We start from the raw sequence: 16,352 nt of genomic DNA on the forward strand, positions 1-16,352 counted from the left end.
ATTCCCTGATGTTTTGTTGGGTTGGATGGAGGTGTTAGGCCTGCGTTTTCCTCCCTCTCCCTATTTCAGCCTTTCCGTTTGGACTCCTGAGTCCTAGTAAGGTTAAGCTGGAATAGCGAGGGTATCTTTATTCGTAGCCTACCCTTGTCCGAGCCACAGATTTCGGGACAGCACTCCAGCTTCATATGTATTCCCCCTCTCCTACCACCTTCTCCCCTCCTCTCCTGCTCTTTCCCCTTGGTTTGTTTTTCATACTGTTAACTTACCAAGGCTTGAGAGCTCTTAGCCCTTACCATTCCCTTAATAGCCTACATTCCTTACCCCTTTCCCCCGCATCGTTTGGTTCTCCCTTGTTCTCTCTGCCCAGGGTTACCAATCTTGACTGATCGGCACCCTGTTGAGAACTTGTCTGGTGTCTAGGGGTGCCTCCCCACTCTTGGCCACCATGCTTTGTTAACCATTGTTTGCGTTCTTGGCCTTTAGAGGGTTCCCTGGCCTCTCTCCTTCTGTGATAGTCGTTCGTGCATGTTCGCTCTCGGGAGGGAGAAAGGTGGGCCTTCTGGCATCCGGGGGTGCTCTCCCACCCCTGGCCACCTCTAGTGGTCCCCCTCCATTGGCCTGTCCCCTCCCTTCCCTAGCGTCAGTGTGAATCGTTTTCCCAGCCAGGTGTCGTTCTCTTGGACCGTCACCGAGGGGGAATTTTTTACGGTAGCCAGTTAGAGTTTTCCACCTGACTGTCTTCTGTTTACATATTCGCACGTCTGCTAGTGTTTATCCGCCTTGTTTATCCTCTGTTCTATTCATTTAGAACATTGTTTCCTGGGTATCTATCTTAACTCTGACTAGTTACTTTATGTGTTTTCCGCTAGGTGGTCGGGTTTTCTCGTTACCCTACTTTCTTTCACCACTCCAGTGGGTATGGTGTTTGGTCGGTCGGTGCTCACCACACCTCCCCCGCCGTCACTATATCTGTGTAACGTGACTCCCTCGGCACCAAGCGGAAATTCTTGATTGTTTAAGTTTAAGTTAACCATTCACGGTATTTCCTTCTTAGTTAGTTGACGCATGTTATCAGTGGGACCTCTTGTATCTCCGGATTAACTCCGGCGGTCCACCCCCCTTTTTATTTGGCATGTATAAGCTAGTTATACCTCATCTTTGTACTGGAACTTTCCAGGGGGGTCTGACCGGACTTTTTGCATGCCCAGTCAATCTTTATTATCCTAAGACGCTACTCCGGCACCCTACTCCGGCGTGCCTTATTAGCATACTTCATGTACCTGTCCACTTACAGGTGGTGCGTTGTCAGGAGCAGGGTGTACGCTGTCCTCCAACAGGCCAGTGGGCATGAAGTTTGTAGGTCCCACCGGATGCGCTGTCCACGTGGAGGATCTTATCGCCTGGCACCCCGATGGTTGTGAGGTGTGCTACGCTCTTTATGAGCGAAGTTCTGGATGAATCGGTAAGCTATGAATTTTTCAGTTCCGGTTCATAATTCCCTTTTGAGTTACGTCTCTTGTGGATAATTGGAAGATATCTTTATAGTAGGAGATTTCGTTAGTTGACATTCTCCTTCTTTCAGATTGACCGCAGCTCCCGCGACTCTTCGCTCCTGACCCTCAAGACCTGGGTCAGCGGCTTTGGGAGGAACGTCGGGTCGGGGAAACCTTATGTTCTCTCCAAGGAGATTTGTAGTGTTCTCTTCCCCGGCGCCTGGATCTCAGCGTCAGTACCGGATGAAGTAGCCGCCCCTTTGATCGCTGGGATCCGGGAGATGACCCAACCCTCCCAGGAGGATGTGGCCGCTTGCGGAGAGGTTGCCGAGGAGGTTGCGGCAATGAGCCTGAATCTGGAACCCATGAACGTGGACCTGGATCTCCAATCAGGTAAGGGGGTAAGTGAGGCAGGTGACTTCTTATTTAGCTCTCCTTCTTCTGCTTCCTCTTTCAGAGGGTTTGTAAAATCCTCTTACCTTATGGACGGTGCAAGGTCTACCGTCCCTAAGGTAAAATCGGTGAAGAAAAAGACCTTAAAACCCAGAAGGTCCGCTCCGGGTTCTTCAAGACGTCACGGGCTCCTAGTCCCGTGCCGTCTACGAGCAAGGCCTCCACCTCTGGGAAGGGAGCACGGTCAAAACAGAGTAAGGAGGCTCCCCCCCCCTCCTTCCTTTGATGCAGAAGCTTTCGCCGAGCTTCCAAGAGAGATGATGACAAGCTGTCAGAACTCTCATCCCAGCTGTCGTCTTCCAATGCTTCCGTGCTGTCCCTGTCACAGCAGGTTAAGTCCCAGGTACCTTGATCTCTGGGTTCATGTGCGGCGGAGCGGCCGCCGGATCCTTTACTGTCCCGGACACTTCCAGCCTTCCTCCCTTTGATAAGAGAAACCCCTGGCGTCTAACTCTTTATGCTCCCCAGCATGAAGGTACTCTCACCATAGAGGGTCTAGGCACCCGCAGGTTGGAGGAACTGGAGTTCTTCCCTCCTGGTCTGCAGCCTCCTTACCAAGGTTACGCCAGGCTTACGGAGGAGGCTTGGATTCGGTCCGACAAGGTCCCTAAGGAGACTGTCATCTTCCCGAGGGACCAGGCTCAGTCCTCTCTGTTGCGTACTCTGACGGAGTGGCAATCACAGAACACTAAACTTACCCCAGCCAAGGGTACATTCACAATGTTCTCTTTGGGGGAGGCTATTCCTACCCCTTGCACAACGAAGGTGGCCTTGCTCACAAGTCAGATGAGCTTGGAGGGCAAACCCCTTCCTCATCTCCGGGAGACAGATCCCACCTCTCTAATGTTCCCCGGAGATTCTGAGTTGTGGAAGGGAGCTCCGGCCACCTTCACAGTTACTAGACTAGACCCGGATTGCGCCTCTACCCTTTTCAGCGAGCAACACCCAAAGATCCCGGATTCGCTCCTGAAGGCTGAAGCCGACACTAAGGACAGACTTAGCAGGTCCTTAAATTCTCCGACTCTGGCCGAGGCAACTTCGGTTGTCTATAGCGAGGATGCTCTCTTCCAGGTCCTGACGAAATCTCTTTTAGCAGGTTTCCAACAGGACCTTCATGATTTCATCACGGCCCGGATGAACTGCCGGAAGCACATCTTTTCGGCAGCTTCTATCAGACACGAGCCTAATAGGCTTATGAAGAGCTCCATCTGGGGAGCTAATCTCTTCCCCCAAGAAGAGGTAGATGCGGTCCTAGCCGAAGCGACTAGGGCCAACCAAAGTCTCCGCTCCCGTTGAGGTATTCCCTTTAAACGGAAGCCGACGGAGTCTGCCGGACCTCATCCCAAATCTGGGAAGAGGTTTAAGAAGTTTAAGCAGCTCCCAACCCAGACTGTTTTGCAGGCTGTTCCGGTTCCCGCAGCCGGTCAGCCTTCAACCTCCCATGCACAGCCTCAACCTCAGTATGTGCTGGTTCAGCCAGCCCATCACTCCCTCGCTGCCCCCTCTTATGTCTCGTCCCCGGCTTTCAATGCTTCTTATGAAAGCCAAGGGCCATTTCGAGCTATTCAGAATGCCAGGGGAAGCAGGGCCAGAGGCTATTTCAGAGGTAGAGCAAGATCCTCCTCCCGGGGGAGGGGAAGCAGAGGATCCAGAGGAGGCAGACCATCTCCCGCCCAGTGAGATCTCTCAGGTAGGTGGGAGGTTGTACCATTTCCGGGACCAATGGAGCTTCAGCCCATGGGCCCAGAGCATAGTCTCCAAAGGCCTGGGGTGGAGTTGGAGCAGAGGCCCTCCTCCCCTTGTCAGGTTTCATCAGTCACCATCCAAAGCCCTAAAGGACTTCGTGAAGGATCTATTACAAAAGAGGGCAATAAAGAAAGCGAGGCATTTGAAGTTTCAGGGCAGACTGTTCAGTGTTCCAAAGAAAGGTTCCAGTCAACAGAGAGTAATCCTAGACTTGTCTCGTCTAAATTCTTACATTCAATGCGACAAATTTCGCATGCTTACAATCTCACAGGTTCAGACCCTACTGCCCCGTGGAGCCGTAACCACCTCTATAGATCTTTCAGACGCTTACTATCACGTCCCGATTGCGAGAAGGTTCTCTCCTTACCTGGGGTTCAGACTGGGGAAGCAAGCATACTCATTCAGAGTCATGCCATTCGGTCTCAACATAGCTCCCAGAATCTTCACCAAACTGGCAGACACGGTAGTTCAGCAACTACAGTCTCAAGGGATCATGCTGGCCGCATACCTAGACGATTGGATCATTTGGGCACCCAACGCCAGCGAATGCCGGAAAGCAACAACCATAGTAATCGGTTTTCTGGAATCTCTAGGCTTCCAAATAAACAGGAGAAATCCCGCCTAGTACCGAGAGTCGCTTTCAATGGTTGGGGATCCAGTGGGACCTACTTTCACACAAACTATCTCTTCCGCCGGCCAAACGGAGAGAAATAGCCAAAGCAACCAGACAGTTCCTCAAGAACAAGAAAGCTTCCCGCCATATCCAAGAAAGAGTCTTAGGCTCTCTTCAGTTTGCTTCAATAACAGATCTGCTTCTGAAAACCAAACTGAAGGATATAAACAGGGTATGGCGGAGTCGGGCCAACATCAAGTTCAGAGACAAGGTGTCTCTAATCCCGCCACTTTTGAAAAAGAGACTCCGGCCTTGGACAACAGTCAAGAGCTTATCAAAATCAGTACCACTCCAATTTCCCCCTCCGGCATTAGTGATTCACACCGATGCTTCTCTAAGCGGTGGGAGGTTACTCTCAACACAAGAAAGTTCAGGGACATGGTCCACTATGTTCCGCCAGTTCCATATCAATGTTCTGGAAGCTATGGCAGTCTTTCTAACCTTGAAGAAGCTACGTCCAAACAGTCTAATTCATATCAGACTGGTCTTGGACAGCGCAGTAGTGGTGCATTGTATAAACAGAGGAGGTTCCAAGTCGAGCCGGATCAACCAGGTTATGATAGCAATATTCTCCTTAGCAAACAAACACCGGTGGCACCTGTCTGCTACTCATCTGGCAGGAGTTCGAATGTCATTGCAGATTCCTATCCAGGACAACTCCGCTGGAGTCGGAATGGTCCTTGGACAAAACATCATTCGAATGGATTTGCAGTCAGGTACCAGGTCTCAAGTAGATCTCTTTGCAACATAATGCAACCACAAACTTCCTTGTTATGTGGCTCCCAACCTGGACCCTCTGGCTCACTCCACAGATGCAATGTCGATAGATTGGAACAAGTGGCGGAGGATCTATCTGTTCCTCCAGTAAACCTGTTAATGAAGGTCCTGCACAAGCTCAGGACATTCAAAGGCCAGGTGGCTCTGGTAGCTCCCAACTGGCCGAAGAGCAACTGGTTCCTGCTTCTTCTAGAGCTGAAGCTTCGGTGCTTACAGATTCCCAATCCAAAACTGACGCAAATAGTACAAACTCAGACTGTGTCAGCTTCCTCAAGAGTACAGAATGCCCTAGCTTTATGGATTTTATGAAATTCGCAGCTCAGAAAGATGCTAATATTGATCCAGTTAATACTTTATTCCTAGAATCAGACAAAGGGAATCTACTCTCAGACAATATGACTCAGCAGTTAAGAAATTAGCACTCTTCTTAAAAAGAATCTGAAGCAACTGTAATGACCACGAACCTAGCAATCTCATTTTTAGGTCATTATTCGAAAAAGGTCTTGCCTCTAGCACCATTACTACAGCCAAATCAGCTTTGAAAAGATATTTTTACATGGGTTTAATATTAATTTAACGGATTCTTATTTTTCTTCAATCCCTAGAGCATGTGTTTCGTTTGAGACCAGTAACCCGTCCACAAACGATTTCCTGGTTCTTAAATGACGTCCTTAAATTATCATCAGAAATTGATAATCAGAATTGTTCATTCTTAAGTTTGCTGAGGAAGGCCTTATTCTTAATTAGTTTAGCTTCAGGTGCTAGAATTTCCTGAGCTGTCTGCTCTGTCTAGAGAGACGAACCATATTGATTTCCTTCCATCAGGAGAAGTTCTGCTAGCCCCTCACCTTAAGTTTCTAGCTAAGAACGAAGATCCTCGAGATAGATGGTCCCCTGGAAGGTTGTCCCCTTCCACAAGACCTATCATTATGTCCGGTCTTTACTGTAAAGGCTTATTTAGACAGAACCTCTCACATAACTTCGGGCCTCTCTTTGTGAGAGAAGGTGGAGGAACTATTTCTATGAAGGCCATCAGACAACAGATTTTATATTTTATTAAACAAGCAAACCCAGACTCAGTTCCAAAGGTTCATGACATTAGGGCAGTAGCCACCTCCATTAATTATTTTCATCATATGAATTTTGAGGATCTTAAGAAATATATGGGTGGAAATCTCCCTGGTTTTCAAACGCCACTATATGAAATCCTTAGAAGCTCTAAAATTTACCACAGTGGCGGCAGGAAGCATTGTTCCTCCCTCTAAATAATTCTTTTTTATATCTCATTATTTCTGTCACTTTTTCTCCCACCTACCTGCCTCATTTATTCCCTTCACCATCCCCTCCGGGTCAGGCATACTTCACAGCCTGTCTCCTGACCATGTTGCATTTTGTCTTTGTCCCCTGTTATTAGCAATTAAGTACGTTTATTCATGTCTTAATGTTTTCTTGTCTTGCGGGACATAGTTCCCTCACCTTAATATATTTTATGTCCTTATATATTTTCACTTTGGATAATTAAAAACCATTTGGAATGATAGTTTTATTTCTTTCCATTACAAGGTTTCTTTAGATCTTTTTCAAGATGGTATTTTGATTCTCTATTATTATTTCACCGGGTGACACAGGTCATATAACCCAGAAAAAGGATTTTGACAGAGGAAAAATCTATTTCTGGGGGGACACCTGTGTCACCCGGTGACCCACCTCTATTCTTTCCTCTCCCCCCCTAGCTAAAATACCATGCTTGGGTGGTGGGTGCTAACATGGAATGCAGATGGCGCTGGTTTGTTGATAGTCCGCGAGCGGTGCGGGCGTTGTATCGGCACCTCACTCTGGGGGACTTTGTCATTGGGAATGTCTACAGGGCGGGGACCTGTGATAGTGACAAACTCACCCTTTCATATACACGACTCCATTTTATGGAGCTCGCACTGTGGGTAGTAACCCCAGCTTTGCATTTAGCTTTTCTCTGGTATGTTTAGCAATGAATTTACCTAGAAATATGTGCTGAATGGATATTTCACCGGGTGACACAGGTCTCCCCCCAGAAATAGATTTTTCCTCTGTCAAAATCCCTTTTTTGCTGAATTTTTTAAAAAATTATTTTTTCGCGCTGTCGAGCGCTCCCAGACACCTCGGACCTCTGATAAGCACGGCGCTCAAACTATAAAGATGCGAAAGTGTTAATACTTCAAAAGTCTTAAAAAGATTTTTCAGGAGGTGGTCCATCTCTTGTGTCGAAAAGAAGACCTTCGCTGATTGTAGTGCGGATCTACGGCCTACATCAATGAGACCAGAGAAGTCCCCCTGGGAGGAGGGAGCCACTTGAAGAGGAAGACCCTCGCTGTTTCCGAAGTGTGAAACTCCTGTGCCTCTCCCCTTGGAGGGAGACCTTGACAGATCCCATGACACCCTCCTCAGCTACCTGGTTGCACTACGAGAGAATCGGGACACCGACACCCAAAGCACACCAGGCAGCCGAACTCCAAAGATAAATTCGTTGGAGCTCTCTCTGTCTGTCTCGGAACAACCGAGAGGAGAAGAGAACAGGTGAGGAGAAAGAGTACCCCTACCTGTCCTGCCAGTAAGACCAGCAGGAGAGACAGACTGTGAGTGATAATCAACTGAAGATTACTGCTACACTGGGGAAGAAGAGTGCTTGTGCCGTGGCAGAGTGCTTGTGCCGTGGCAAAGCGCTTTCCTGAGAAAAGCAGAAAGTTCACTCGAACAGAGCCGAGAACCCAATTCGGAAAAACCGAATGGGGCCAAACCAAGACGCACTGAACCGAGCCAATCACGCAAATGCGATCCAACTAGGTGGTATGCGGTGGACTGGGAGGCAGGCGGGGCGAGCCGAGCCAGTTTCACAAGTGCGACCAGGGGCTGGGCGGGGAGGGCAAGCCGGGCCGAGCTGATCATGAGAGGCACTGGACAGGGCAAAACTCGTCTGCAGTGAACAAGCGCTAGTTTCCCGAACTCCTAAACTCCTTCGAGGCCGAGGCCCTTCAAGAAGAAGGTTCAAAGGGGAATTCTGTGTCTGCTATCCTGCATCCTTGAACCCTAAAGTTCAAGACACAAGGATGAAACCCGGCCAAGCAACCAAAGCAGCTGGCGGGCAGTATCGAGACACCTAGCGTCTCAGCACTTTCTCACACCCTGTGCCTCTTGTCAGGAGAGCGCTCGTGATTCACAGGATTCAAGCAACCCACGAGACTCCCAAAAATCAAGAGGGGGCTGCTTTCGATTTCCTAAGAAATCAAAAAGAGTCAGGCCCCCGAAATGCCAGACCCCACAGGAGAATGTGAATTGGTTCCCACCCAAGGGCAGGAAGAGCCAACGAGAGAAACTTGTCTCCCGGAAGAGAGCTGTCTCCACAGCAGATCAGGATACTCGACATCCCACCGAATCTCGAGCACTCGGAGCAGCTCGCAAACAAGTGCTTGAAGCAGCCCCCGTCTTAAGAGGCGGAACCTCTTGGACTGGGAACGGGATTGCAAACTGAGGTCTGCGCGCCCACGGCTCCCGAAAGACAAAACCCAGGGCTATGCGAATCAGTTTCCTAACCCGAAGATCGGGAAAAGCCAACGATAGACCCACTGCCTCCTCGGAAGAAGGCAGTCCCTAGACGTCCAAGGGCATCAAGGGTAAAGAAGCAGCCTTCCTCTCCTTCAGCCGACGGAGGTCTGTCTGGATTCCGGGACCCCCTTGGACCTCGGGAGAGGAAGGGAAGAGGCAGCAGAAGACGAAATCGAAGATAAGTTGAAGAAGACGGCGGTTACTTCCACAGGGCGGCTTCATTCACCTTCACTCCGATATCTTCTACAGGCTGGTGGACATGAAACATCGTAACTTGCAGCTACGCAGGAACACAAAGAAAGCAGCCCAGGACACGACCACCAGGCATGATCAGGACAGCCAATGCAGGAGCTACAGCAGCAGTTCGGAAGGCAGGAGCTACCACAACGGCCAGAAATGTCGCTTCCACAGGGCGACTTCTTTCACCTTCACTCCGACAACTTCTACAAGATGGCGGACATCGTAACCTACAAGGAAGCTATGCAGGAACACAACGGAAGCGGTCCCGGGCACGACCACCAGGAGAAGCAGCAGGCATGATCAGGACAGCCAATGCAGGAGCTACGGAAGCAGTTCGGAAGGCAGGAGCTACTGCAATGGCCAGGAACGTTATATGAAAGTCACCAGCAGCGAAAGGAATGATCAGGGTGGCTGCGGCAGGAGACCAGGAAGAGCCGCCCAGAGACTGTCGTCAAGTTAACAGGGGCATAACAAAGGAACAGCAGGGTTAGATGGTCCACAGATACGCCAGAGGCAGTGCCACAGCATACATGAAGGCCAGCAATGACAGCAATTGATCCACATTGGTGGGAACAGAATCGGAACGATCCCGACATGGAACTATGTCATCTAACCAGGTACTGTGGTCAATTCCGAAGCAACACTGAATGAACGTCAGGACTCCTTCAAGCAAGATATCCCCTGAGAGATCCAGCCAACTACTGCTGTGTCTGTGATGCTCACTGTCAACCTGAAAGAAAAGCAAAGATGATTACAGAGAGGGAGAATCCTCTCGCTACGAGGGGAACTGCCCTATGCAGCGAGAGGGGGTACCCTAGAAGAGGTTGCCTGCGGCCCCCTTGTGGTCTAAGAGGGCAAAGGAGAGAGATCTCTATCGAAGGAGAGATAAGGAAGAACCTATGGGGAAAGAGAAGGACGGAGGGGAGGCCATCAAGGGCGCCGTGGAAGCGGAACTTACAGATGACGCCCATAACCTCCCACCCGCCCTCCAACCCTCTAAGCGCAGGTGGCGAAAACAACACTTAGCACAGGTAGGAAGGAAGAAGTCATGCCCTTGTACACGGAGGCCAGGGAGCCCTAGAAGGGAAGCAAACTCTTACATCCCGATCAACGAAGGGAAGCAAAGATATTACACCCCAATCTCATATCTCCGAATGTACAGGGGAACGCCTTCAGATTTAAATAAAGGGGTACTGGAAGAGAAGCATTACCACTCCGTTACGCTTCTCTAAATATGCCCTTGGCTGTCAAACCCAAGACACAGAACAGGGGAACAACGGCTTATGCAAGGTTATCACAAATCGTGGGTTTGTATTAATAAATATCAAACACATGTATTATATACACAAAAATACAGGAAGGTCCCACCGGGATAAAGAAGAGCTTAACCCTTAAACGCCGAGCCTCTATTTACAAAAACGTCTCCCGTATGCCGGCGGCGTTCGGTGAGTTAGCGCCGAAGAGGAAAAAAAATTTTTTCAAAAATCACAGCACGCTTAGTTTTTAAGATTAAGAGTTCATTTTTGGCTCCTTTTTTTGTCATTGCCTGAAGTTTAGTATGCAACCATCAGAAATGAAAAAATATCATTATCATATATAAATATTGGAATATATGACAGCAAAAAAAAACTCGTATATAATTGTATACAAATCGCTGTAAGCACAACGGTTAAAGCTAATGAGTTCATTTTTTTAGTTGTATTGTACACTAAATTGCAATTATTTTGGTATATAACAAATTGTAAAACGATCAAAGAAACACAGAGAAAATATTATCACAAAATGATGCATGAATTCGTAACGTGTGGACGTAAAAAAATTTTTTTTTTCAAAAATTCACCATAAATCGAAATATTTTGCTAGAGACTTCCCGTTTATTGAAAAATGAAGCTAATTGATTGAATATTACTAGACTGTAAGTGTTTTAGCTTACAATTACAGTTTTCGATCATTTCGGCCGAGTTAAAGTTGACCGAAAGTAGAATTTTTTCTATTTATTGTGATTTATATGAAAATATTTCAAAACTGATAAAAGCTACAACCATGAGTTATTTTCTGTTGTATTCTACATGAAATTGCACACATTTTCATATATAAAACTTTATGTAACGACTAATATAAAACGGTGCAAATATTACGACAACGAGACGAAAGAATTTCTGAGATGTTCGGCCGAGTTACTGCGCAGACGTAAGGAAAATGTTTTTTTAAAAAATTCACCATAAATCAAAATATTGTGCTACAGACTTCCAATTTATTGCAAAATGAAGGAAAACGATTAAATATTACTAGAATGTAAGAGTTTTAGCTTACAATTGCGTTTTTTTACCATTTCGGTCGAGTTAAAGTTGACCGAAGGTTGAAATTTTGGCAGTTATCATGATTTATGTGAAAATATTTCAAAACTGATAAAAGCTACAACCATGAGCTATCTTCTGTTGTATTCTACATGAAATTGCGCACATTTTCATATATAAAAGTTTATGTAATGACTAATGTAAAACGATGCAAACATTACGACAACATGACGAAAGAATTTCTGAGATGTTCGGCCGAGTTACCACGCGCAGACGTAAGGAAAAAGTTTTTTTTTTTCAGAAATTCACCATAAATCGAAATATTGTGCTAGAGACTTCCAGTTTGTTGCAAAATGAAGGTACATGATTGAATATTACTAGAATGTAAGAATTTTAGCTTATAACTGAATTTTTTTACCATTTCGGTCGAGTTAAAGTTGACCGAAGCTTGAAATTTTGGCAGTTATCGTGATTTATATGAAAATATTTCAAAACTGATAAAAGCTATAACCATGAGTTATTTTCTGTTGTATTCTACATGAAATTGCGCACATTTCCATATATAAAACTTTATGTAACGACTAATATAAAACAGTGCAAACGTTATGACAACGTGATTGAAAGAATTTCTGGCGGACGTAAGGAAAAAGTTTTTTCAAAAATTCACCATAAATCGAAATATTGTGCTAGAGACTTCCAATTGGTTGCAAAATGAAGGTAAATGATTGAATATTACTAGAATGTAAGAGTTTTAGCTTACAATTGCTTTTATTGACCATTCCGGTCGAGTCAAAGTTGACCGAAGGTTGAAATTTTGGCAGTTATCGTGATTTATATGAAAATATTTCAAAACTGATAAAAGCTACAACCATGAGTTATTTTCTGTTGTATTGTACATGAAATTGCGCACATTTTCATATATAAAACTTTATGTAACGGCTAATATAGAACAATGCAAAAATTATGACAAAATGACGAAAGAATTTATGAAATTTTCGCCGAGTTACCGAGCAGGCGTAAGAAAAAAGGTTTTTTCAAAAATTCACCATAAATCGAAATATTGTGCTAGAGATTCCAATTTGTTGCAAAATGAAGGTACATGATTGAATATTACTAGAATGTAAGAGTTTTGGCTTAGAATTGCGTTTTTCGACCATTTCGGTCGAGTCAAATTGACCGAAGGTTGAAATTTTTTGTAGTCGACATACGGTACGTCCACTTGGCACCCAACAGACAATTTTAGTCGACGTATGATATGTCCAGTAGGCGTTTAAGGGTTAATGACAGTCAGGCAAAGAGACCCGAAACCACGTCTGCAACGCATGACGACCGAAAGCAAACTGGAATGTTTACATCCAGGCAGGCAGGTATTCCCGCCTACCTGGCGGTAGTTACTGCCTAACCACCCTGCTCAAGAGTTTAATGGCCGTTTCCAGCCTACGCTGAAAGTAATTCCTAATGTAAAGGACCGACCATTTGTATATCGTGAAGGAGTAATGAAGAACTTAGTTGTACACTAGGAGCGGGGTGCCTGGAATCAGAAAGACGACGCTTCTTAGATGAAGAGGAGTGACTCAAAGCTCGTTCCTGGCGTTCAGGAGAGGAGACACATTCAGGGCTGTACCACTTACTGCAAGAGGGTTGAGGACTAAGAGGAGGCTCCCTCAACCTTTTACTGGGAAGTAGAGGGACTAGATCCTTGGAAGAAGAACGCCTCTTCAAGGGACAAGACTCATTGGGAAAGCGCCATTGACGCCTACGGTATGGTGAAGAATCTCCTGAATTAGACGAGAGCCGATGCACGTCCGAGACGCCTTTCTAGCGGCTGTCTCTTGACGCAACCTGGGATGCAACAGGTTGATCCGAGGGGGTGACTGCTTGTGGGCAGACCCCACTGACCTCCCTTGGGCTAATGGTATGCCTCCTCCCTGGTTCAGGGGAGTACGGCAGTGACCGATGCCTATGAGAATCAGGGGGACGAACAGCCATCTCCTCCGCTAACACTTCACTTTCACTTTTCTTGTCAAACTTATCCATAAGGAAACGCATTGATGCCCCTAATTGTGCCACTATATACCTACCACCATATTAATTCTCTGTTCAAATTTATTTTCCATGCTAGGGAACCGATCGGGCTCAGAAGTGTGAAAATCAGAAGCAGGAGCAGGTGGTCTAGGAGTATTTACTGATACAGTGGAAACAGGAACGACAGGAGGAAATACAACAGGAATAACTACATCATTAGATTTAGGAGTTGACTGACTAGCTAATTTCTCGCTGGCTTTAGCGGCTGCCTTCCTCTTGCGATCTCTCTCTAATTTATTCTAATGAGAAGTCAAGAGTCTTCCATTTACAGTCGTCCCAATCCCTTCACTCATCACATGTCAAATCAATGGTACAAACTTGCCCACTGCAATTTGTGCACAGGGATGAGAGTCACAGGTAATTTTCGTAAATCGGGTACTGCAGCCTTTGCTGCAATACCAGAAACTGGGAGCTAGTGTCTGACATACTAACTAGCTAAAAAGTCATAATCAGTAACAAAAAACCAATCAAGAAAAAACAATGCCGAAAGGCTACCATACAAAGAATACTTCACCGGATGGGAAGAAAAAACAGTTGTCAAAACCAAGCTACTAAGTCACACGATGTGTGAACGATACAGCGGAAGAAACAAATTTATCTATTGGCTTAGTTGTTCCTCTCTCTTACCCTGAAAGTGGGCAGGGTCTTGTCACCTACACAAAATCAAAAGACTCGCTACCACAAGTTTCAAAATTTAAGCTGCCATTCGAGTAGAAACTCTTAGCTAAGTAATTACTGGGTAAGTTACTTATATAAAATTAGTTCTTTTACCACACGTAATGTGTAACTTTTATTTGGGATGCTGAGCAGTGTACAGCAGAAGACATATTACAAGAGAGAAAACTGAAACCCGAAATTTAAAAACTAATACTTCAATTTGACACAGAAACCAGTACAGTGCATATAAAGAATACCGAGCATAAGAGTTATTTCATACCTATGACTTTAGTATGGTTATAGAAGTGCATTAGATCAATTTGAGATACTTTCTGGCTGGCTCATTCTAAGCAGACCTTGAGTCTGGATAAACTATTTGAAGAAAAACTGACAATTAAAACTTAACTGGGTTGCAAAAAATAACTTCATTAAAACCAAAAACCAGTATGAGGCAAACTAACCCAACTATCCTTGGGAATCTTTCCATGCTTCTTGTATGCTTCGCTCATCAGTTGTGATGCATAACTCTTGGATTTTGCACCTTTTTCTGTAAATCCCCAACCTATTGGAATAAAATAGGAACAAGATGTATACAGAATGATTACATTCAACTTAAACAATGATAAAATTATAACTTACCTCTCAAGAAACATTTTTTAACATTCATTTGAAAATCAGCACCAACGTTTGGAAAGCATGCTGCTCCTGGAAGCATGTCATTTTCAGTGATATTCCACTGAAGAATTCCCACTCTCAAAAGAAAACCTCTTAAATACAACTGTATGATGATGCTCTCAAATGACTTTACGGATGGAAAGGCAGTAAACCTTCCTATTTCAAACCTATCATAACACCTACCACTCAACATCAAGTAGTTTCTAAAAAAAATCAGTGTAACTTCTAAATAAAAACACTACAATCAAAATTTGTTTAATAGACATTTTGCAGCTTTACCTCAACTGTTTACTCTAAAAGGCATTTACATCCTAAATGTCTACTTAGGCGAGCAAAAATGTGATCTTTCAAATTCAAATTACCAAACAGTACCCTTTTATATGTAAACAACAGCCTTCCAAAATGTACTCTACCAATTCATATTTCTTTCTTAACCCTGAATATTACTGAGCATTAAAAATTTAGCCCAGAAGTAATCAACTCACACTTACATTGAGAATCATTGTGATAACTTTTGTATTCTGAAATATTCAAATCATTCTTATCTTTATTATAAAAATGTAAGGTGTGCTGGAAAAAACTTTGAGTCGCATAGATATGGCTCTACAACTTTTAGTTGGAACTTGAATCAGAGGTACATGAGACATTGCTTGATCAATGAACAAAATCAGGAAGGGTCTACGATATCTTAGATCTGGTAATATGGTCACAACAAAAAGACAACTAACATATAATTATTGGAGACAAGCAACTAAAGATATTGATAAAGTAAGCAACTGTCCAAGAATGAAGGTAGTTCCTGAAGGGGCATGCTGGGTTGAGGTTCTCCATGATTCATCCAATGCCAACATTTTTAAAGTGTTTAAGGAATGCATTCATTATAGTCTTGTAAGTTATCATTTTTTCATATATTCCTGAAATCAATACATACATTCACAGAATTGTTGAGTCCATAATTCTGAGGCTCTATTACTGCTAAAACATGTAAATTTGGAATAAAATGAATGAGTCCCTCATATACTTAAAGGTGATGATATGGAATCTCCACTTAGAAATGGAGAAACTTGACAAGAACTCACAAGGAGGGCATGAACATCCTAAGAAAATCAAGCAGTCAGGTATAAATGTAAACGGCAGAGTCAAAGGCCTAGTAAGCAAAACTGCTAGAAAAATAGGAAAAATTTAGTGAAGAAAGCTCAGATATCTGTTTTACAAACCCCTAATACCAAAGATGAACGAGTTTCTGAAGTGAAATTTGTTATATGATAACCTTGCACCAAACATGCAGAAATTAGGGACAGTTATGTACTTCATTCTACTTTTAAAGCACTTCATAAATTACTAAAAGAGGAAGAGTGACAATAGATATTCGACAAGACTGTATTTGAATGGTTACTATATTATATTCACACTAACAAATGAAAGCTACTATTGTGATTTGTAGCTTTCATCTGTTAACCCTCTAACGCCGAGCCTCTATTTACAAAAGCGTCTGTTGTATGCCGGCGGCGTTTGGGAGTTAGCGCCGAAGCGGAAAAAAAGTTTTTTCAAAAAATCACAGCACGCTTAGTTTTTAAGATTAAGAGTTCATTTTTGGCTCCTTTTTTTGTCATTGCCTGAAGTTTAGTATGCAACCATCAGAGATGAAAAAAAATATTATTATCATATATAAATATT

The 16,352-nt window shown here is 44.5% G+C and overlaps 1 protein-coding gene across 10 annotated transcripts in view; it reads right to left on the reverse strand.

Moving 5' to 3' along the window:
- The window catches only part of LOC136841658 (piggyBac transposable element-derived protein 4-like), a 459,099-nt gene that overhangs the window by 259,648 nt on the left and 183,099 nt on the right, over positions 1 to 16,352 (reverse strand). For all 10 annotated transcript variants that reach the window (XM_067108816.1, XM_067108815.1, XM_067108813.1 and 7 more), the window contains exon 5: positions 14,462 to 14,562. In XM_067108816.1, the coding sequence (XP_066964917.1) occupies positions 14,462 to 14,562 (101 nt within the window). The remainder of the gene's footprint in view (positions 1 to 14,461; positions 14,563 to 16,352) is intronic.

This window comes from Macrobrachium rosenbergii, chromosome 9 (assembly GCF_040412425.1).
Source record: "Macrobrachium rosenbergii isolate ZJJX-2024 chromosome 9, ASM4041242v1, whole genome shotgun sequence".
Lineage (NCBI taxonomy): Eukaryota > Metazoa > Arthropoda > Malacostraca > Decapoda > Palaemonidae > Macrobrachium > Macrobrachium rosenbergii.